The following is a 21650-nucleotide window of genomic DNA, read 5'->3' on the forward strand; positions in this document are numbered from 1 at the left end:
GCTGGGAAGTTCAGTATACAGAATTAGCAGATGGATCAAAAGTGACACTGCTCTCCGACGCAACAAACTGACACAGATGCAAACATGGGGCAGAGCCATCAGATGTTCTAGAACTATCAAGAGGTTCCAGAACCACAGCTTGCGGGTCAGCCCCGTCCCGTTACGGCCGCCCGTTTTGGATGATCATTCATTTCTATAAGCGTGCCCTATCAACCGCACCAGCACAGCAGTATGACTCTGTGGTTTAAAGCACTGCTTTCCAAAACAAGTCAAACAGAAGCATGTGCAGAGAATTTAGGGTCCATGCTGTGGGTTTATGTGCTCGGCTGCGAGTGCATGCAGGCTAACTGGCAGATGTTTAATGCTGACGATGCGCACGGGTAAACCAACCACGCTAGCGGCATAAAACGCAGGCGGCACCTTCAGTAACCACCAAAGTGCCTACTGCAAAAAGTGTCAAGTACCAGGCATTGTGACAAATGTACATGGCAATAATGTGAACATGTACAAAAGAACGCCTGCATGCTGAACTGTAGAGCTTAAGATGTGTCGATGTTGAGCCTGATAAGCTTACACCATTCACGATGAGAGGTGAATACAGGATTATTCAAGATAGATGGTGAGGCTGACACAAGCACACAGGAGTCTGGCAACACAGAGCCGTAGCACATACGGATACTTCAAACAGCATTAACCCAGAAAGTTGTTAACTCAAATGTAGCCTAATTAAGCATGCAACTTTGCACACGCATATTGCTTTACCAGAGGACATAAAGTGGTACCTTCTTTCAAAAGTGACAGAAACAGCTCTTTGATGTATGCCCGTTTTAAGGGTTTTTTAAGCATATATTTTTTAAATATATGCTCAGGTGAGCCGATATGATCTCAGACACCAGGCACGGCGCCATGTCTGGAGCGCTGTGAATAGACTACCTTTAGGTAATATGAAATATTCAGTCTACCGATGAGGCAGTCTCACAGATATTAATGTTTAAATCATTAGTCAGTTAAATTACGGCCCCGCTGACAGCCAGCCAGAAAGGAGACAGAGTCGCTAACAGGAGTGACACCAGCCGGGGAAAGTGATGAAGTCCTTACTCTGCTACGAACATGACGTCTCATGTAGGAAACTGACTATTCTCGCAGCGGTAATGGGTCTTTTCAAAACAAAATCTAAACGATGAAAATAAAGCAAAACAGTGCACAGTAGACCCTCCAATAGCTTCTTAAGAAGAAACTTCAGACTCAGGTGGAGGTCATCAACCTAAGCATATGCACCCACATCTTTAACATACAGGATTTATGTTTTGTATGAATACATACCAGGTACGTTTTTGGACTAAGAACTAATACTGAACTGTTCATCATAAATACTAGACTACTGGTATGTCTAGGAAATTTTCAATGCAATTTCAAAGCTAAAAATGAAATGCATCTGCAGTCCATGAGGGCTTTAAACCTACAGTAGTGAACTACAGAAGAAGCAACACTGAGTAAGCCTTTGAGGGGGCTGAACTGCAGCCATTTAGCATTTCACAGAGATTAAGACTGCACGCTTGACGCCAGAGTTGAATTTAAAACAAACTTCTGACCCTTTGAGGACTTCCTTTCACAGAGAAAGACCCGCAAGAACCGCAACCCCCCGCAGAGGATGCCGTCTCGGTCCAAGACGGTTTTTCCGAAGCAAACTGGAAAACCAGAACTGTTCCATTTCTGCTTTAACTTTCCTTTAGGTTCCCCCTGTAAACAGTGATTATTGGAGAACTGGGCCACATGTTCAAAGAATCAGGTGCACTATACCTTGCTACTACGGCAATCGAGATATGACGGCTGATCTGAACATAAATGGACAAAATACCAACAGACACCAACAGCTATATTTTTTTAGTCTACCACTTCAGATAACTTTGTAAGTTAAGCTCAAGACCGAAATCTCACTTTGCAATGCATTCTGGGAGAGGATGGTAGCAGAAGGGTGCAGGTCCTTCACCACCGCTGCTAACAAGGCTAATGGAAGCGTAGCTGGAGGCAGGGAGACTGCTCTCTGTGAAACCTGACAACTGGAAAAGACCTGGACAAGAGTGTATGCTAAGCAAAAAAACCATAATGTCATGTTTAAAAAAAAAAAAAACACTGGATCTACGCCACTAACAGCTTAAGCACGACCAGCGTTCCCTGAGAAATCTGAGAAACCCGTGGTGGACACTGGCTGCAAGCATAAAGGCTGTGCTTCAAGAACAACAGTCACGGACTAACGTACAGCGCAAGGCGCTGGTCATGTAGCAAATGTGGGGGGGGCAGTAGCGTATTAAAGGCTTAAATAAAAACACTACTAGCACCCTGAATTTCACTCACGATAGCATTAGCTGAAACGTGATGCTGAACATGCCAGTGGTAAGGACCCCTAGCAGCAAGCCCACAAACACTGCCTGTCATTACCAACACACAGACTAGGGCTTGCTTTCAGACACAGCAATAAAAGTTTTGCTCCTTTCCAAGGACCTTCTGTCCTTTCCCTACATAATTTAACTGCTACTCGGCGCTACTGTAAAACTGCAAGTGAGGCCCAACAAGTACATTATTTTTCAGAGTGCCTGAAGCACCCCCCCCCCCCGGAACATACACTGCCGGACCCTTGCGGAGATATTTGCCATTTGTGACCACCCTGTAAAACTACATTAAAATGGTGTGCTTTGTTTGAAGGAAAATACATCAGCATTAGGAGCCATGACTGCCAACTGCAGGGCACATGGATGGAGGAGGAGGGGGGGCTTGTCAACGCTCCCCTTATGTCTGGGGTTCATCCATACGTATTCAATTACATTATGCCACAAAAGTGTACAGGGCCATTCTCTATGCTGCAGTGAAACAGGATACTGTACTTATCCATATTTCCATTTATTTATTCAATGGGGGGGGGATATGACTTTCAATCAATCCCTTGCTTTTAGAATATTTTGTGGTGCGTTCTAAAGCTTGTTGGGCTCATGACTCTTCACAACTTGGATGGCAAAGCTGTATTATTGCAAAACAAAACTGAAAAGACAACTAGCTTGTATCGCTCAATGACTGTGCATACGTGCAAGCCATGTAGAAGTTCATACATACTACATAAACTACTAAACTTCATACATGCTACATAAACTATTCTCAGTGGAGACCTAAAGAGAATGAGGTTAATGTACAGCCTAAATCATGCAATCAGCACCCTTTCACCCCAAAAAAGTGTTGCATAGGCAATGTACTGAACTTTAACCTAAAAAACCACATTGCATACCGTGGTTTAAGTGACACTGTAGGCATGCATCAACTGAACAATTAATTTAACTTTTTGCCATTTCTGGGATTCCCTGTATCCACATGGCTTTCAGTAATGAACTAATGTCATATTTTTCTCTACCAGTAACCCTACTGACATCTGTCTTTTTGACTACTTAAGGTAGCAGGCCTTTTACACAAAAAGTAGCTGCCCTGAAGAGATACATGCAACACATCACCAGTTTAAGTTAGAAAACCCTGACATGTCCTGGGGAGTTTTTCCATTTCGGTGTTTGCCTCAGATTAAATTGTCATTTTTTGCAACAAATGTGGTAGGACAGAACTAAGAATGGTATGGCAATGTTTCGATGTTGTCCTTTTCAGACCACGATAAAGATGAAAGCTACTTTTGACAGCTGCGATGTGCAGTTCGAAGGACGGGTTCAGCGCGGCTTGTTCTTACCTCCATCTCTCTCTCGGCCCCGATGCGTGTGGATTGCTTTCGCCCTGGTGTGCCCTGTGCCGTCGCCGTGTTTGTTTTCGGGACTGTCAGATCGCCGAAGTATTTTGCAAGGAGGAGAGGGATCTGAGGAGTCCCGCATTTTCTCATGGCGGTGATCGCTCTTTGATGGATATTTAAGAGTCTGCAACAAGAGATCGGACACCTCAAAGCATTCAGTCAACACAACTGGTTGAAAGGGGAAAATGGCATTCGGTCTCCCCTATAACGTTACATTGGACAGGCGATAATGTACTTTTCATCGATTTAGCCACCAATGCAGGTGACATTTTCTTGAAAATAACACAGTCGCTCAGGTAAGTTGCGCTTTTTGAGAGAGAAAATAACGCGAACATAAAGCACTGTCATCTGATAACACCACGTACGAGTAGCGTTTTATCATAACGCTAGAGAACTACGTCACATGCAAGTTGAAAATGTCTGTACACCACAACAGTCATTTATATTCATCTTACGAACACCGTTATCAAGAAGATCTGTAGTACTTTACATAATACGAATAGCTATTCTGCACCTAGCAAGACAAATGTCAAGCATTAAGAGAAATAGCTACCTAGCCACCTAGCATGATACGCCTAAGGATGCTTCGAGCAAACTTTTATTAAACTTTTAATACTAAATGCACTCAAATATGTAAATTTGAGTTATCAAAGAGCGTTTACTGGCCTGCATCAGCTAGACTTACAGCCAGGAGATGGTATACAACCAGGCCTTACTGTTAACTAGCTAGCTTGCTAAAGCTAGCAGCTAAACTAGCTACCTATCAAGATAAATAAAAAAGAAACAAACAGCAAATGCTGCTAGGATCGACGGTCAAATCCAATTACTTCATACATAAAACACAACCTAACATTTGTCTTGCGCGGGGAACACCTTTTTGTTCGTATTAAAACCAAAACAGCTACTTTTTCGTTTTATTTTTTCCGCACTGAGGCCTGTAGGTGATCAGAAAGCCTGCGCTAGAGTAGCAACCCCCCTTTTAATCTTAATTCTGTTTCTTATACCTGATAGGGCTGAGGATCCCTTCGGTCGTTGCACCTACAAGAGAAAGAAATAAATGTTTTAGCAAGCTTAAAAACACATCGACAAGGTAAAATGATACAGGAAACAGCAGAGATCGAAACAGCTTCCTTAGCTAAGTAACTTATTTTGGTTCAGTCAAAAATGGCGGATTGTCAAAAGCGGAGAAGGGAAAGAGGAAAAAAATCTGAATATAAAACATTGAGCTTGTTTACCCATCGCTGAGTCTCGGTTGTTTCCTTGCATACATTACCATCAATGCCGTGTTAGTGTGTGTGGAGTGGAGGTGAAAGATGGGCTACTTATTTGTTTTGCTTTTTTTTGTTTCGAGCGACCCGATCTCATCTATTATTTCAATAGTTCGGGGTATAGTGAGAAGCTCAGAGGCTCGGCTAATCGGAAGAGCGCCCTCGGTCCATCTCCCACTCGTCGCACACACTAAACTGAGCCTCTATCCGCACAAGAGTGAAGCTCAGCCCCGCTGCCGCCCCGCCTCCCCCCGCCCGCCCACAACTACATCCGGGACACTGGAGTCGGCTGGCTTTATCCGGTAGATGGAAAGAGAAATTTTGTTTCGCCGGGATACGCTGATAACTTCAATTGCCGACGTTACCGATTGTTTCAACTACAGAGGCAAACTTTGCATTAGTGGGTCGTCTGCTTATTAATTTTCTTTTTAAATATATTTTGCTGCATTTTAAAAATATTGCTTAATGTTCCCTTTTGTGGGTGGCGTGGAGGCGGGGGTCTCTGAAGCTTAAAAAAATATATTTCAGTCGTACTTACAGAGTCCCACTACTTTGATTGCTTTTTTGTTTTTGTCACTCGTACCCGTAACTTCCCTGCTGATGCGCTTTAGTTCATAACCCTGAAGAGAGAAAAAATGACGTATCATATCATAAAGACAGTCATGGGCAACAAGTGCAGGTCCACTGAATGTTTCAGCACGGACAAATAAGACTAAAATAACAGATCATTTTAGAATCAAGACAATGCACAGTAATTTAATAAAAATTGTAAAGCACAGTAATGCTGTATTTTTAGGAGTTCATACTAAGATCTTATCAGAATACAGCGCGTTGCAGAAGATTTGACAAATAAATAAAATAGACACTAGCAGGATCAATACCATCTCCTGGCGTATTTGAAAGGGGGTATAATGGTACCTCTGTACCTACTCATGGTTACAGCACTTTGTCTTGTCATTGTGCAGTAACTGGCTGGCTGGTATACTTGCTATCCCAATAACTAAACAACATATAGAAGCATTAACCAAGTTGACAATTATAAAACACGTATTTGTACGATGTTTGACAATTTGCAACCCATTTAAATTTAAATCACGATTGATACTCCATCTACTTCATAAACTAGCCTTTTAAAATGTTTTTTTCATTTCAGGTTTTAGCAATTTATTGACAGCAACGGCATGCATATTAATCTACTGTGACATCTGGTGGGCATTTTCAGGTATTGCATCAACGTTACAGGCGAACGCAACATGAAGTGGAATGCTGATGATTGTACTTTGGCGAAGTCTCTGAATCCCATCGGTGGAACAGTGCGGACCTTGCCCAGTGTTTCTACTGAGATACACCCAACACAGGTCATACACGGAAGAGTACAGCCCATAAAAACAGCTTTTACCACACCACAAATATATTCCACACCCCCACCAGTGAAATGATGTTTCAAACAAAGGCAGAGGAAAAGTATGAAGGCTTAGAATTAATTACACACATGCAGTCATTGGATGTTTTGTGTTTCTTGCCTGATATTCCTCATTGCGAGGATGGGTTAAAAAAGGGTACCATGGCGAAGAACTACACAAAGACCCTGACCTGATACTTTTTAAAGATTTGTCCGCACGGCCAAAATGAGAGGAATGCCTTATTGTTCATCACAAAGGAAGTCTGTCATCAGCACTTTAGCCAACAATGCATTTTGGTCAGAGGTCAAGAGGGCACAATGCATAGCTCCCTTTGTTGGCAATTTCCAGAAAAATTGTCATTATAGGAATTGGTTTAGGTTTGAAGAGTAATGTGCAAATTAAGTATGTTCCTGGTCATCACCATTATAGCTCCCATTTGGTCAGCGTTCTGATATTACTTTAACCATTGTCACCAATGATTTTCTTGTTTTTTAAATTACTCAGCTCTTCATTGTCTGTGTGCTTGGCAGATAGTATACCTGCAATCCCAATCCTAAAACCAAACAGTCTACTGAAAAAAATGAACATTAATCAGCAATTATTCGGAGTGAGTGAAAGTTTATTTCAACCTTTTGTGAATGGTCGGTATAAAAATATAAGGGAATCTCTCAAGGAAAGTGCATCTGCTTTTTTGGGGGAAAAAACATCCCCTGTCATCATGAAGAGTGTTTATAAAGGTGCTTTATTGTGTGTTATGGATCTTATATCACTACAAAACATTTGCGCCACCCTATCTCTCCTCTCTGTCTCACGCCACTGCTTACCACTTCCCTTACATACTGATAGTCCTTTGGTGAAAAGCCCATTAAAACGCATGCTTTCAGGTTAGAGACAAGTTTTTGGTGGCAACCACATGCCAGTCATTCTATCCAGAGATGCTTTAGTTCCTCTTACACACCCTATGTCATTCAGCATTCTATTTGCCGCACACGTTTGGAATGGAACGTTTATTAATCTTTTCTACCAGTGTTGATTATGTTGTGAGGAAAGTTAAATTAATTTCAGGTATTTCAGGTAATTCTTTAAACATTCCCTCTCTTTAAAAGCTGTGCTGGTGTTTCAACCCCCTTTGTGCAGTCCTCCAAGAGAAACTGAGCCCGCACATGTGCTGTGCTTATGCTGGCCATTTTCCTCCTCTGTGTGACCAAACATTTTTGTGGATGTGCTGCTGATTTTTGCACTTGTTGGCTCCATATCCTGTTCTTTTCGGCCTATCACCCTTGCCCCATCACTGGTGACACCTTCCAGTAGTTAAATCACATTTTTGTTTTCCCTTGGAATTTTACAAAAAGCAATGACAACTTCAGTTTGAGGAAAGTTATCTAATAATGAAAACTTCAGCATTTAATAAATTAGCAGACAACAAGTCCAGACTTACTCTGTACTGTTTTTTATGTGGGATATTTGCAATGAAAATGTTTTGTGTGTTCCCAAAAAATCACAGAATGAGATCAAGAGGTGCAATATATTTTCTGTAGTCCTATTTTTTGGGTAGTCTTGTAGCTATGACATAAATTACCACAGGTGTGCCCTTTTCACCAGAGAAAACGATATTGCTATTCCTCTAACTCTGAAGGTTGGTTGAACGGAAGGGTAACTGAAATAACTGATAAGTGACAACTCAGAACAATATGTGTATCTCCAAACAATCGAAGTTCAGAATCCCTGATACTTGCTTTATTGAACACCAGAGGGCGACATACATTCACTGTCCTCTTGGTTGATGAGGGCAGGAATTTAATTCACATGCATCGTGGTGCGGTCCTTACTTTGAAAAACAACTATAAGGGATAGGGATGGTTTTTCGTTTGTTACACCTTTTATTTAAAGCTTATATCAATGGGAAAAACATAATGTTTATACAGCAATAATTCAACTGGAGAATTTAAACATTTGAAAAAATATGTGAAATATTCGCTCTTCATCAGAGGGTGGATTAGTTTAAATAATATGTCTACACTAAAATGCCTGCGTACTTACATAAATTAAATTGATATAATCCGCATAAACACACCTATGTAATTTCTTTGTTAGCATTCATATATCTTACTGAACTTTGTTTGAAAGGAGTTAGTACAGTTTGACTGCTGTAGCCCAGCGGCGCATAGCTTCATGACAGTGCACGACGCGGCCCAGCCAATCCTGTTCAATCCAGTAGAGGGGCTTGGCGTTCAGTTTAGACTTAATGCTTTAGGACCTAAGGGTGTTTTGCGAATCATGTTTAAACATACCATGACTCTGATACATGATTTTGCTGGCAGCATGTGAAGGGCTGTCTTTGAGTTTGGGTTGTTACCAGTGTGCAAAATACCCGGTGGCAATCAGGGGTCCCCCCTACCCATACCTGCCATACGGGGGGGGGATAGTAGATAAATAATTGTGTGTAGTGTATGGATTGTGTTTCATAAACGATCTGGCAACTTGGGTAACGTCAGACAAACATACAAAACTTATAGATTCGTGTATGATGATTATTCATAATAAAGTTTGCCATGCAAATTATGGAAGTTTGTGTTTTTTCATTTTTCATACAAAGTGGGATGTAATGTCAGCCCTATGTTGGTGACAATGCAGAAATTTGCTGTGATTTCAAAACCGGATTATTCGACAACTAGTAGGCCTATCATTGGAAAGGGTAAGTTCTGCTGTTTATTTTGATATGCGGTACGTTGTGAAGCGATGGGGACTTCGTGACTTATACAACCGAGAAGCAGGAGTGTGAAATGGGTGAAGAAATTAGAAAAGATAATACTTTTCAGAAGTTTGATCTGTCTTCATAACATGATTACTTCGGTATGTAGGCTACAGATAGGCTATGTGACTAGCATCATTACAAAGCTCCGGTTCCGCTCTTTCTTGTGATGTGTTCCATATCTATGCAACGAGGAGTTCATGAGTAATTCAAACAAGAGTAATGGGTGTGGAGATGGACGCAGAGCTGTATGCAGATTGTAACTATGATTAAATTTTATGTAATTTCAAAATTATTTTTTCTCGCCAACGCTTCATCGCATAGACAAGCAACTATAGCATCGTTAGTGATGAATAGGAGCAATTCAATGAGAAGAAGGGATGTGAATTTGGACGCAGGCTGAGTCTGTCGGGCTTTAAGAGTTAAATGACATTTTTAGTGACAATTGCAAGTGACAAATAATTTTTTAAAGAGTTTTCCAGAGACCCCCCCCCTAAAATTTTGCCGTTGAGGCTTTCAGGGGGTCTCAAGTGTAAATCAAGGGGTCTCGGACCCCCCGTATTTCGCACCCTGGTTGTTACCCATTTTCGACATGCAAAAAGCCTCGCTCTTCTGATTTTGACAGGTCGAATGTGTCCATTTTTACTCCTGGGGGCGCGCACTGCTTGCAACAGTTAAAGTGATCTTATCACATGCAGGAGTGAGTTTGTTTTCATTTGCTCTAAATTCATTACACGTTAAGACCTTGTCAGACCTGACTAAAAGTAATTCACGGTTTGCACCGGTAATTGCTGACTTTGTTGCCTCGGGCCATATCAGCCATACTTCGGATTTGTAGCTAATTGTTACAAAATATATTCTCAGTAGTCTTCCCCCTGCAAAAGTATTAGACTTATCAAATTTTGCTTAGCATAAAAAAATGACGTTGTTTTCTGTGTTGAACACGGCCAAAATCCTATTTACTTACAAGCATCACGAGTCACCTGACACTGAGTTTCGGAGCTTTGCGTTAAGCACGACAGGAGAGGGGGCGGGAGAAGGTGAGTAATTGAAGAGCGGAAAGGGCCAATGGTAAAGCAGGTTTGGAAATTAGCACCGCCTTCTCGGTCGAGTGGGGACCAATCACGGAAAGGATTGAGGTCTGACTTCCGCCAGGTTAATCCATTGAATGAGGGTCGGACGGGACGTATCGCTTTGAAAGGATCGCGTTAGGAAAACAAGGATGCGGTCGAGTTACGATCGGGGATTGTAGAAGAGCAAAGATCTGAATTTATTCGCTTCGGGATCAGCCAGTGTGCTAGCTTGGCAAAATCGGTCTGAAGTTACGACCACTAAACTCTGCTGAAAAGTAAGAAGGGGAGTAACTGTGAGCCGTCTGACAACAAAAAACCAAGTAAGTAGCTAGCCTGCTAGCACACTGTATTGTATGAGATAGCGAGCTTGCTATGTCTTTTATTGCACTTACGCCTGAAGTTAAATTGGCGCTAGCCGGCAGCTGTTAGCTGTCCAGCTAACTGAATCGATACGTTATATCCAACAAGTACGTTAACGGTGGCTACTGAGTGGTTACTTGGTAACCAGGTAAATTACCTTTCCAGTTTAAAGTTTGCGCGATTTGCTTGGTAACAATGTGTTTGCATGATATAGATTCTGCCATCGCTAATCCCTTTGTAATGGGAGTGGGTGGGGGTTACTATCTGCAAGGCAGCCTGGCTGCGTGTAGCCAAGATGTTGACACGGCGCTTGACACTGACAGCGCCGTGTTCCCACGATGTAGTTAGCTGTGAAGTGTGGCTAGCTAGCGCGAAAGTAGTTTGCTTTACTTTCCCTATAGCCAGCTAGTTAGGAATTCAACACATACAAAACTTTCCAATACATTTGATTCGACCTAACAGAAACTGCTAGACTTATCAATTTATTTTTATGATATTCTTGCAAGACTATTTTACCGCAAGCGTGAATACGCCAGATCGCCAAGAAAGGTTTATCGCTGCATTGGTTTATATGCATTGCAATTTACCCCGGCTAGCTTGCGTGATTGGGTTGATCTGTGTAGTATATTTATATCTAGGTATATTTTAAACACAACTGGAGACGTGAAATTACTTTTGAGGGTTCAGTGTCATCACGTGGCTTGCCAAACTGGAGCTAACTTAATTCATCGCTTTGACAGGTGTCATAAATCTGAATATATAACCTATTTTCAGCAATAATTACAGTGACTTAACCAGCGTCGAAGGTGCCCAGCTGGCTACATCAATAAGAGAATGGCAGGGTAGGGAAAACGAGAAAAAAAAAAAACTGTATTTAACACAAACCCTTCATGACGTACTGTGAAACACACCACTTTTTGTTCCATTGTTGGAATCAATCATAATAATCAGTATCAGTATAAATAATATGTAGTAATTTAAAAAATAATTTTGCAAACATCATTTTAAGATGATGACAGCAGCAATACAGATCTGTATGTGTAACAATATTTCTGGTTATTGATCTGTATTGTTACTGGTTGATTTAGTTTGCCTAGTTTCTCAATTAAACTCCTTAAATATAGAAATATGCTGTTGACATACATTTCATTTAACAGCTTACAGAACCTTGAGATTCTGTCTAAGCTGAAACACGAATGTATATAGAAACGAATGATAACAATATTTTAATTTTTTTGGGGGGATCTTGCCCCCCCCCCCCCCCCCCCCCAAAAAAAAAAAAAAAAGGCAGGAATAGCTATGCTGTGTAGCTTGATCTTTTGGTTTGGTAGGTTGTTGGAGCTTTACTTTTTCTCATTCTTTTTCCAGCTTTTTTTTTTTAACCCTTATCAGTTTATATCACTTATTCTGTTGGACTGCAAACATTTCACAGAAAGTGTTTCTGTGTGTCAACAGAAATAACTCCCAGAAATGCAGGTCCGATAAGGAGGAGTGTTTAGGAATTGAACAAAGTTCTCTGATATAGTCTGCTGGAATCTGCACATTCCAAACACATCGTGGGAGTCCAGTGGAATGCCTGTGTCTGCCTCTCCCTGTGACTTTAGTAGCGTCGGGTAGATGTGACGGAATTTCGGAGAGGTGTCCATGACCCGCCCCTCCCAATCGAGGGCAGGATGCTGGGGGGGGGGGGGGGGGGGATGTCAGAGGTCAAGTGGTTGTAATCAGCCTGAGGTGCTGATTACTGAAAGTCAGAGGTGATCACTCAGCTTGCGCCATGTGACTTGGCAGGATTTGTGGGGGGAGGGGTAGGATGGGGAGGAATTAGCATGCCCTGGTGCAGGTCGTGTTAAATTATGCCAGTCACTGCACAGATTGCCCCCCCCCCCCCATTCCGCCCCTAAGCCGTACCCCTCTCACCTCGCTCCTGGACCACGTCTCGGAAACTTGCTCTGACGTCCCATTTTCCATTCCGCTCGAGCTCGCGAACGGCCCGGCTCGCTCGCTCGCTCGCTATTGGCCCCCACGCGCGCAGGCAAGACGATGGCTGTGAAATCTGCCGAGGACTGAGTTGATGAATTGCCTTTGCGAAGTCTTTTCCGGCTTCATGTTCCCTTTTAAAAGCTGTCCTCACGCTGTCTGACACTTTTACTGCTTGTCCAGATTGCTGAAAGAAAAGGGACGTTTTTTTGACCTTCAAAAGGCAAGTAGTAGAATGCTGTAGAAAGCTTCTCACAGCAATCTGCACAATACCACCAGCCCTGTGAGGGTGTTAGCGAAGCCGCTAAACAATCTCGGTGCCGTCCCAGCCCAGTTTGCACACACTGCTTGTAAATGGCTGGGGTTTTATTACTCTGTGGGAAATTGGGTGATGGGGTGGATGCAAACTAAGGTTCCAGCAGGCTGCCAGGAGCAACACAGAAGAGGAAGCACCCTGTAAACCTGCTGTAGTGACACCTTAAATTTAAATGACCCCCTTGCCCTCCCTCCCCCCGGGAGGGTTAAGGGACAAATGCACCTGGGAAAATGACACATTGTACCCTTTATGTCTTCTTTGCCCTGTTACTGGTTGGATTGCAAGGTAATCCCCCCCACAGGGGTGTGAGTCACGCATAGGCTAGTTTTATGGCCTTCTGCATGTTGGTCCAGCATTGGCTGACCATTTCTCAGTGAATGTCCTGCTTGTCAGCAGAGCTGAACTGTTGACGGGCTGGTGTTGCAGGTGGAGTAATGGGCTGAGGCACCGTGGTGCAGTTTCGGCACACAGTCACACAGGAATGGCCCTGAATGAGCGTGTGGAGCAAGCTGCCGCACCACGATAACCGTGGTGACTTGCAGTCTCACAAATCCTTTTTGTGAGCTGCAGGTCATTTAGAGGTCGTTAATGATAGGGTGGTCTTGGAGTGCAATGGTGAGAGTGTTTTTTGTCCACATTGCTGTCTGTTGATTTGTGTGGAGACAGTCCCTAAATGACATGCAGTAGCTTTGTTTTGAATCCGTACATCTTCTTTCAATACAAAGGATACATTGTTTTAACTGCATTAACACTAGTTGGCAGTGTACTGATATTCTACCAGGAAAACCGGAATCATGTAGAATTTAAGTAATTAATTTATTTAAAAAGTTTCAAGGGGTATTAAAAGGCCAAAGTTCTTACCTAAAAGTGGTGTGTGCAGAAGTGCTGCACCTGTGCTAAATTCTGATGAAGTGAATGAGTTTCAGACACGTGGGCTGCAGCGTAGCGGAAGGGCATAGAGGGAGTTCGCGCCAGTGTTGTCACCACTCTCAAGAGTTCCCTCAAAGTTCGTGACCGTGCCCAGACAAAACATGGTGATGTCCCGCCTCGCGCCCCTCTCACCCCCACGCAGGAGCAGCCTGTTCCTGACCCGTCATGGTGGTGGTGGGGGGGGAGGGGGGGTCGCGCGGCTGTCCGCATTTTTAGGATGCTGCACGTGCTTAGCGTGCTTTTCCTTTTCCGGGCCACGGTTCAAGCGCGCAGAGGGAGAAACCCTCGAGGGCTTCTGTCCCTGTCAGGCCACAGCGCCGTGGGTCACTTTAAAGGGTCGTGAATGATTGGTCACTTTAAAGGGTCGTGAATGATTGGTCACTTTAAAGGGTCGTGAATGATTGGACGGGCTCGTCGTTTTTTGCCCCTGTCGGTTCGTCGGGCTGCTTCTCGGAGAGGTATGGCGTGAAAGGGGCGCCTGGGCAACCCGACACCCCTCTTTGTTGTGCAGTAATTGCCGGATGACAGGGCCCTCGCCATGCGGCACTTTCGGACATGGGCAGATTAAGCCACGGGGGCGCTTTTCCTTTCTGGGGCCGCGAGTCTGGCCCCTCATTTCCCCCCTGCCCCCCCTGTCGGTGTTGAGTTACCGCGGGAACGCGGCGAAGAACGCTGGCACCGGGCCACCGAGCAGAGGCCGGCTACAGGACGCCGTGGCAGGCCTGTTTGATCTCTCGGCCCCCCTCGTGTCCTGGCTGGGAACCTCACAGGTTAGGGACTGTAATGGAGGAAACCGAAAGCGCGCCACCGGGCTGCCGAAATAAAGGGCGTGGGAAAGGCGAGCTCGGGTCGGGTCAGCTCATACACCTCTGTAAGGCAATACTCTGAGGTATGTGCTCAAAGGCCTCAAAACACGTAGCCCTGTCTACACCAGCAGCAGACAAGCAGTCATAGAGACATTCCTCTGTTAAAGTGGAAGATACTCCTTATGGTGACTCCTTATGGTGTTTGACTCCTTATGGTTTTTTCTCGTGTTGTACCTCACTTGTAAGTCACTTTGGATAAAAGCATCTGCCAAATGAATAAATGTAATGTAATGTAAAAGATACTGGAAGAGGCAGAGGGGATATCAGAGAAGCTCTAAAATTCAGCAGGAGGAGGAACTCCGCCTCTGCTAGAGCTGTTCACCACTTCTCCTCCACTCTCACATTATGTGGGGGGCTGCAAATGACTGTTTGACCCGTAACAGTCTTGACCTTCATCTGAGGTGATGGGACCGCGGCAGAATGGGTCAGACCTGCTTCGTACCACGGTGCGTGATGTCAGCCTGTTTGAGCGAGCCGCGGGCGTGCTGGCTACAGCGCGGCTCAGGCGGTTGCTTTGTTTATTCTTTGATTAAATATTTAAGAGGGTTTCCATGAAAGGTCCCCCTGCATTACGACGACGGGTCTCTCTCTGCGGGCCTTCTGTGAATAATTCAGCTCTTTGCAGAGCTGGAAACGATGGTAAAAATAGATATTCACCCGGTGCGAAGATCTGTCACTCTGTCAACCGGAGGAGAAGGTGTTTGTAAACATTTTGTCTTGACTGTGGTGGGCCACAGGACAGGTTCCCCTTGGCAGGAGAGAGGGCTGGAGAATCACATTACATTACTTGCATTTATCAGACACTCTTATCAAAAACGGTGTAAATCCATTACAGATTTTTTTTTTTTTTTTTACAATGTTATCCATTCATACAGCTGGATATTTCCTGAGGTAATTGTGTGTTAAGTACCTTGCTCAAGGGTACAGCATCAGTGCCCCAGCAGGGAATCAAATCGGTAACCTTTCGGTTACGAGCCCTGCTTCTTAACCACTGTGCTACACTGCTGCCGGAATTGATGTTAGCTAATCTTTTAACATCTCTGCCACATCCTGCCGGTACTCCTCTATATAAACAGACGGCCGAATGGCACTAAGGTATTAGCTGTGCGTATTTGTTCTTGTGTTTGCTTGTCCCCTCATCCCTTTGTCACGGAGGTGTAGCGGAGAAACTCGGGCCGTGTGCGGAGTAATGCAATTTCCCGCCGGCGCTCTTGAGCCGTAGTTCCCGGAGCTCGGCGGTACTGAAAGAGGAGAAGCCGCGTGGGATTAGCAGCGCGCATCGGGGAGGAGAGACTGGTAGACGCGGGTCCTAATTAACCCTCAGCCTGATAAGGGATGGAGCGTGGGCCTCTGGCCGGCCCTGTCAGGATTTACACATTAGATGTTGGAGTTTGAAAGCGCCCCCCCCCCCGCCCCTCCGCCCGCTTCTCGGAGTTCAGCTCATCCTATCGGGTAACGCAGATCCTCTGAAGGTCAAGCGTGTTTCCCTGATATGTGGTCTGTAATGAATCTGGAGGGGCGATAATCAGATTGCAGCCACCCTCCCCCTGTGGTAGAGACCATGGAGGTCCATATACATAGTGCATCGTTTAAAGAGCACCTCGGCTGTTTCCCTGAAGATGAATTACCACTTTAGCGCTTGAAATGCCTTTGTTGGTGTGCCTAGTTGGAACTTGAAAGGAAGTCTTTTGTGGGGGGAAAAAAGCCATTGGGTAGCAGTGTGGCGTAGTGGTAAGGAGCAGGGAGCCTTGGAACCGAGAGGTTGCTGGCTCGATTCCTGCACTGGGGCACTGCTGTTGTACTCTTGGGCAAGGTACTTAACCCAGAATTGCCTCTGTAAATAACTGAGCTGTATAAGTGCCTACAATTTAAGCCTACATGTATGTAAGTCGCTCTGGATAAAAGCATCTGTTAAATGATGCGAATGTTATGTAATGAGTATTTGAAAGGGAACCAACCCCAGTGAAGGCGTTTGGTTGGATGCAGCCAGCACACACCTCCTCAGTGGCTCTTGGAAGGACAATCTGAGGAGTGCTTTGTCCAACCAAACTCTTTTCCTGGGATTCATCTAATCACAGAACCACCCCTTTCTAAAGACCGGTAGTAGGGAAATCGGGGCCAGCATTGTTCATTAGTTTATTTATAGTGTATTAATTTGTTATCAAAGAGACTTCAGTCTCTTAACCACTAGGTCACCTTTTGTGTCCTTAATGCCGTTGATGTTCCACAGTATTCTGTAGTTCAGTAGGTGCCGATCTGAAAGGCCCTTTCGGCTCAGTAATACCGCGGTGTGAGGAGCCGGTGTTAATCACCGTGAAGGAAGAGGAAGAAGGGCGTTCGGCACGTCTTCAGACCGTGGCCGCCGCGTTTTCTCCGCTCCTCCGGCCTTCAGAATTCTGCTGACGGTGGGTTTTCTTTCTTTCTTCCGCGCTTGGGCGGGTTTTCTTTCAGCCCCCGGGTCCCGGGGCGTGCCGCTGCAGTGTTTTCTAGCAGTAATCCCTTCTTTTGTGGGTCCCGCACAGCATTTTTTCGGCCGCCGGCCCGGAGCTCGTTGCCCCCGGCTCTCCCCTCCACCGCCCCCATCCCCCTGCCACGCCAAAAGCCGTTATGCGTTAGGCGCATTCTTCCCCTGGTTGATTTCTGTGCCGGGTGCCGGGGGCTGCCCCCCCCCACCCCCCCGCCCTCCTCCACCCCTGGCTCTCGGCAGTGCCGTTTACTCCAGCTCGTTCCTCCCTCTCTGTCCCTCTCGTGGAGAACAATCCCGGCAATCTAACTTCCAGTGGCTGACATGTGACCACCCACCGGCCTACAAGGAGCCCCATTATGTTGCATTCAGCGCAGTGGGATGTAGAGAGACGTGGGTTTCTGCTGGGGGCACGCACTGGAGCGCAGCCCCAAATACGCTCGGGAGGGAGGCTTACGAGGTCCCCAGAGATCATTTTAGGAGGAGTTTGCATTTGAATGTGATTGTAATTCTAATTGATCAAAGGGTGTAGCCCTGAGAGCACAGCAGAAACAAATGCATGCGTGTACCGTGTGTGTGTGTGTGTGTGCGTGCGTGTGTGTGTGTGTGTGTGTGTGTGTGTGTGTATATGTGTGTGTGTGTGTGTATATGTGTGTATGTGTGTGTGTGTGTGCACGCGCGCGCTTGTGTGCGTGTGTATGTGTGTGTATGTATATGTATGTGTGCGCACGTGTGTGTGTGTGTGTGTGTGTGTGTGGTTGAGGGGGCTCTGGAACAAATGAAAGGGGTGGTGAACAGCACAGGTAGAGGCAGAGTTCCTCCTCCTGTTGCTGAATTTGAGAGCTTCTCTCTCTGCCTCCTCCAGTATCTTCCACTTTAACAGAGGAATGTCTCTATGACTGCTTGTCTGCTGCTGGTGTAGACAGGGCTACGTGTTTTGAGGCCTTTGAGCACATACCTCAGAGTATTGCCTTACAGAGCTGCATGAGCCGAACTGGCCTGAGCTCGCCTTTCCCACGCCCTTTATTTTGGTAGCCCGGCGGCGCGCTTTCGGTTTCCTCCATTATGGTCCCTAACTTGTGAGGTTCCCAGCTGGGACGTGTGGGCCTAGCGATCAAACACATCTGCTGTGTTGTCCTATAGCCAGCATCTGGTTGAGGGGGCTCTACTAACTCTCGTTACATTACATTACTTTCATTTAGCAGATGCTCTTATCCAGAGTGACTTCCAGCACGAAAGAACAGAGGTGTATCTGTTCAAGTTGAAATGAGCAACAGTGTCAGACCAGGCTAACAACGCTCCCCTGACGTCTCAGAGTTTGGATTGATTGGCTTCTGTGCATTTGTGGCTCCTTGGTCTTGTGTCAGTTGGAAACCTGACATGGTCCCCGAAAAGGGCGTGTGTCAGAACGGTCAGCCATTTGGCAGTTGTGTGGATAAGCTAACAACACTGCTCTCTCACAGCGGTGCATTTGCATCGCCGTGGCGTCGTTTGACCCCGGCCGCACGCCACGGCGCTCCTCTGCCTGCATGCTTGCAGAAAACATCGTCTGCTAAATAAATAAATGTAAATGTAAATGTAAACATCTCCCAGATCAAAACGGCCTCCTTGGCCCTGCCCTCCCGCAAGCCAGCGTGTGTCGCCCTATATCAAACGACCGGCTCTTCGCGAAACTAGTGCTTTCGCTCGCCACTAATTATTGCATGCCGTCCCTAAGGACCTCCTTGGTAGAATTCAGTGGTTCCACGGCCGTGAGCATGAGATAAATATAGCGGAAAGAATGCTGGGATTCGTGGATCAAAAGGGTCTGTGGTCGCCTGCTTGTGGGGATGGCTGTGCAGGCGCATTGGTGGGAGGAGCCAGTATTGTTGTTAGAGGAGCCATCACAGATGTGGGAGGAGCCAGTATTGTTGTGAGAGGAGCCATCACAGATGTGGGAGGAGCCAGTATTGTTGTAGGAGTGGCCTTCATAGGACCCCATTGGTTGTAGTAGGGGCTTTCACAGATACAGGAGCGGCTAGTTGTTTGTAGGAGGGACCATCACGTGGATAGAATCAGCATGGACAGCTACAATGTAGTCACTTTTTGCCCTTACAAATTGATCTTGGATCAGAGTCATTATTTTTATAGTGATTCAGGGTATTATTGGGAATGGGCAAACTTTCATGGATCTCTTGGCCGAAAGAGACTCTCATCGGCCCAGTAGAGAGAGCTTTTGTGGATTTAAATGAATTTGAATATGATTTTACTGTAGAATTAGTTCTGCTTTGCTTACTTGCTTTCTGCGTGGCAGGTGTCCTGCATCTTGTTTTTATTAGCAGGAGGTGCTCTGTGTTACCTTGAGTTTAGCTCTTCCCTTCCTCCGGCTCCTGTCATTTAATTACCTTTAATGTTGTGAGCGTTTAGGTGCCAGAAATGGATTTCACTTCATTCGTCCTTTAAAATGCAATAATCAAGCCGTAGGCCTGACTTGCAGCGATTCAGATCAGGCTCACAAACTTGCAGTAATTCTCAGCAGCAGTTTTAAAGTTTGCAGGTGCAATTCTCCCGCGGCGGTATCTTCGCCAAATATTTTTGGCCACACTAGTGTCTCGTGACTCCTCTAGGCCCTCTTGTGCAATTTCCTTCATACCGCATTGTTTTGTCATCTTTACAGCTTTAAAGAGAGACAAGATCTCCAAGCTGAAACCTCCATTGCCTCTGCCAGCTTTTGACTGTGCAGTACCTTTTCATCGAACAGTGTTTAATGACCATTCTTTCACTTTGTGCCTAATTACTGCTGTTGGTGCTGGATTCTCTTGTTAAGGTGGCCCGCTGGGGACGCAAGGTTTTGTGAAGCTGAATTCCAGTTGGGTGTGTGGGGGAAACCCCCCCCCCCCTCGTTAAGGAGGAAGATAACCTCAGGATACACAGGACGGACATGACGCACCCATGCACAGTGGAAGCCTGTGTGTGCCGAACGGGACAAGCCATAGAGCTGAACACAGAGAGTAGCTGTCGAGCGCAGCTAAGCTAAAGTGTGCAAACCGCAGGTCCCTTTGCCCTGAACACAGTGTCCCATGGGTTGCCGCTGTGTGTGTTATACATCACATAACTTTGTTCTTTTTCTTTCTACGCCCCCCCCCACCCTACATTTCCCATGTTCCTGCCGAGGGTCCCGAACAATACACTGCATTCTCGCCTTTGTAGATTGGTCCCCCTTCGACCCGCTGGCCCCCTTAATCTAATTACCAATCAGTGGCCCCCGTCTCGATAGGGCGCGTGAGAGAGAGAGACCCGCGGAACCCGTCGTTGACTGCTAGGCATTCGGACAGTGTGGCATTGTGCAGCGCGGGCTGAAGGAACACTGCTCTTTTGCGTGGGGCCACGTCCAGCATACGCGCTCAGGATGGCTGGAGACTGGCCAACCCCAGGGCGGGGGGTCAAATGCAGCCCTGTACGGAGCTTCTGTTCCAGCACGGTCCAGGCCTGCTGAGAAGAAAAGGCGTCGGGACCCCTGCGCCCCCAGTTGCCCCCCCCCCCACTCCCCTGACTCCCTCACCCCTCACCTTTCATCCCCTCTGGAAATCTGGGGAGAAACGGGACGAGCACAGCTGTACTGGGGACGTGTCTAAATTTAGATCGGGTTGTGAGATGGTCTTTGTAGCATGGTTGAGTTTGAGGGGGCGTGGCTGGGAAGTGGGGTGTGGCTCACTGAGGACAGCTCTATGTCTATGGTAATGGTCTACAGCAGTGATCTTTCCGTCTTTATCTAGCCAGCTGCAGTCTCTGAACACGCGAACTGAAGCACTGGGTTAAGTGAGTTATAGAGAAATGGATGGGTGGGGGGGCGGTTTGGGAGAGACTGCTGGGAAGCCACTGATCAGGCCGGGAAGAAAGCTTTAAACTTGAAAATGTGGAGTGTAATGGAAATACTGGAACTGACAAACAGAGTCAGTCAAATTGACTTTGATATAGAGCTCTTAACAGAAGAATTGTTTCAGAGCACTTTACAGATGGCATTCCTTATGAGTCGGTCCTAATTCATGAGATGTGCTTCAGCAATACATAACATTTCATTTTTATCATAGAAAGATATGATAAATATGACATAAAGATAGACTCTTCAGAGGACAAAACTTTGTAGAAAAAAAAAAAAAAAAAAACTTTTTTTGCAGTAAAAGGAGAGTAAATTTTCCTGTGTCCTTCAGTAGTAACCAAATATAAAACTTCAGCACAACACATACTGTTCATATTGGCAGTGACTGCAGTGCAGGCCTTTATGCCCACTTGTGATAAATCACTGTTACCGTGGGAGTCAGTCAGACTGGCAGGGAACGAGTGAAGAGCATGGCATGTTCTGTGACTTCCCCTCGTGGTCCGAGGACCGAGTAATTGTTTGGGTGACGAAATATCGAGGGACAAATTTCAGGTCAGGATAGTTTCCCATCTGGATTCAGAACACCGGTAAGAGGAGGAGGTGT

The 21650-nt window shown here is 45.6% G+C and overlaps 1 protein-coding gene and 1 long non-coding RNA gene across 2 annotated transcripts in view; one reads left to right on the forward strand and one right to left on the reverse strand.

The window, feature by feature from the left end:
- waca (WW domain containing adaptor with coiled-coil a) overlaps nucleotides 1-5252 on the reverse strand; it is a 32303-nt gene extending 27051 nt beyond the window's left edge. Inside the window, exons 1-3 of the mRNA XM_036522755.1 lie at nucleotides 5014-5252; nucleotides 4783-4816; nucleotides 3722-3902 (exon numbers count right to left, since the gene is read on the reverse strand). Coding sequence (XP_036378648.1) covers nucleotides 3722-3902; nucleotides 4783-4816; nucleotides 5014-5054 — 256 coding nt within the window. The 5' untranslated portion in view covers nucleotides 5055-5252. The remainder of the gene's footprint in view (nucleotides 1-3721; nucleotides 3903-4782; nucleotides 4817-5013) is intronic.
- A 5149-nt stretch (nucleotides 5253-10401) lies between these two features.
- LOC118796648 overlaps nucleotides 10402-21650 on the forward strand; it is a 43668-nt gene continuing 32419 nt past the window's right edge. The window contains exon 1 of the long non-coding RNA XR_005004453.1: nucleotides 10402-10594. This is a non-coding gene — a long non-coding RNA (uncharacterized LOC118796648). The remainder of the gene's footprint in view (nucleotides 10595-21650) is intronic.

Source organism: Megalops cyprinoides, chromosome 2 (assembly GCF_013368585.1).
Source record: "Megalops cyprinoides isolate fMegCyp1 chromosome 2, fMegCyp1.pri, whole genome shotgun sequence".
Taxonomy (NCBI): domain Eukaryota; kingdom Metazoa; phylum Chordata; class Actinopteri; order Elopiformes; family Megalopidae; genus Megalops; species Megalops cyprinoides.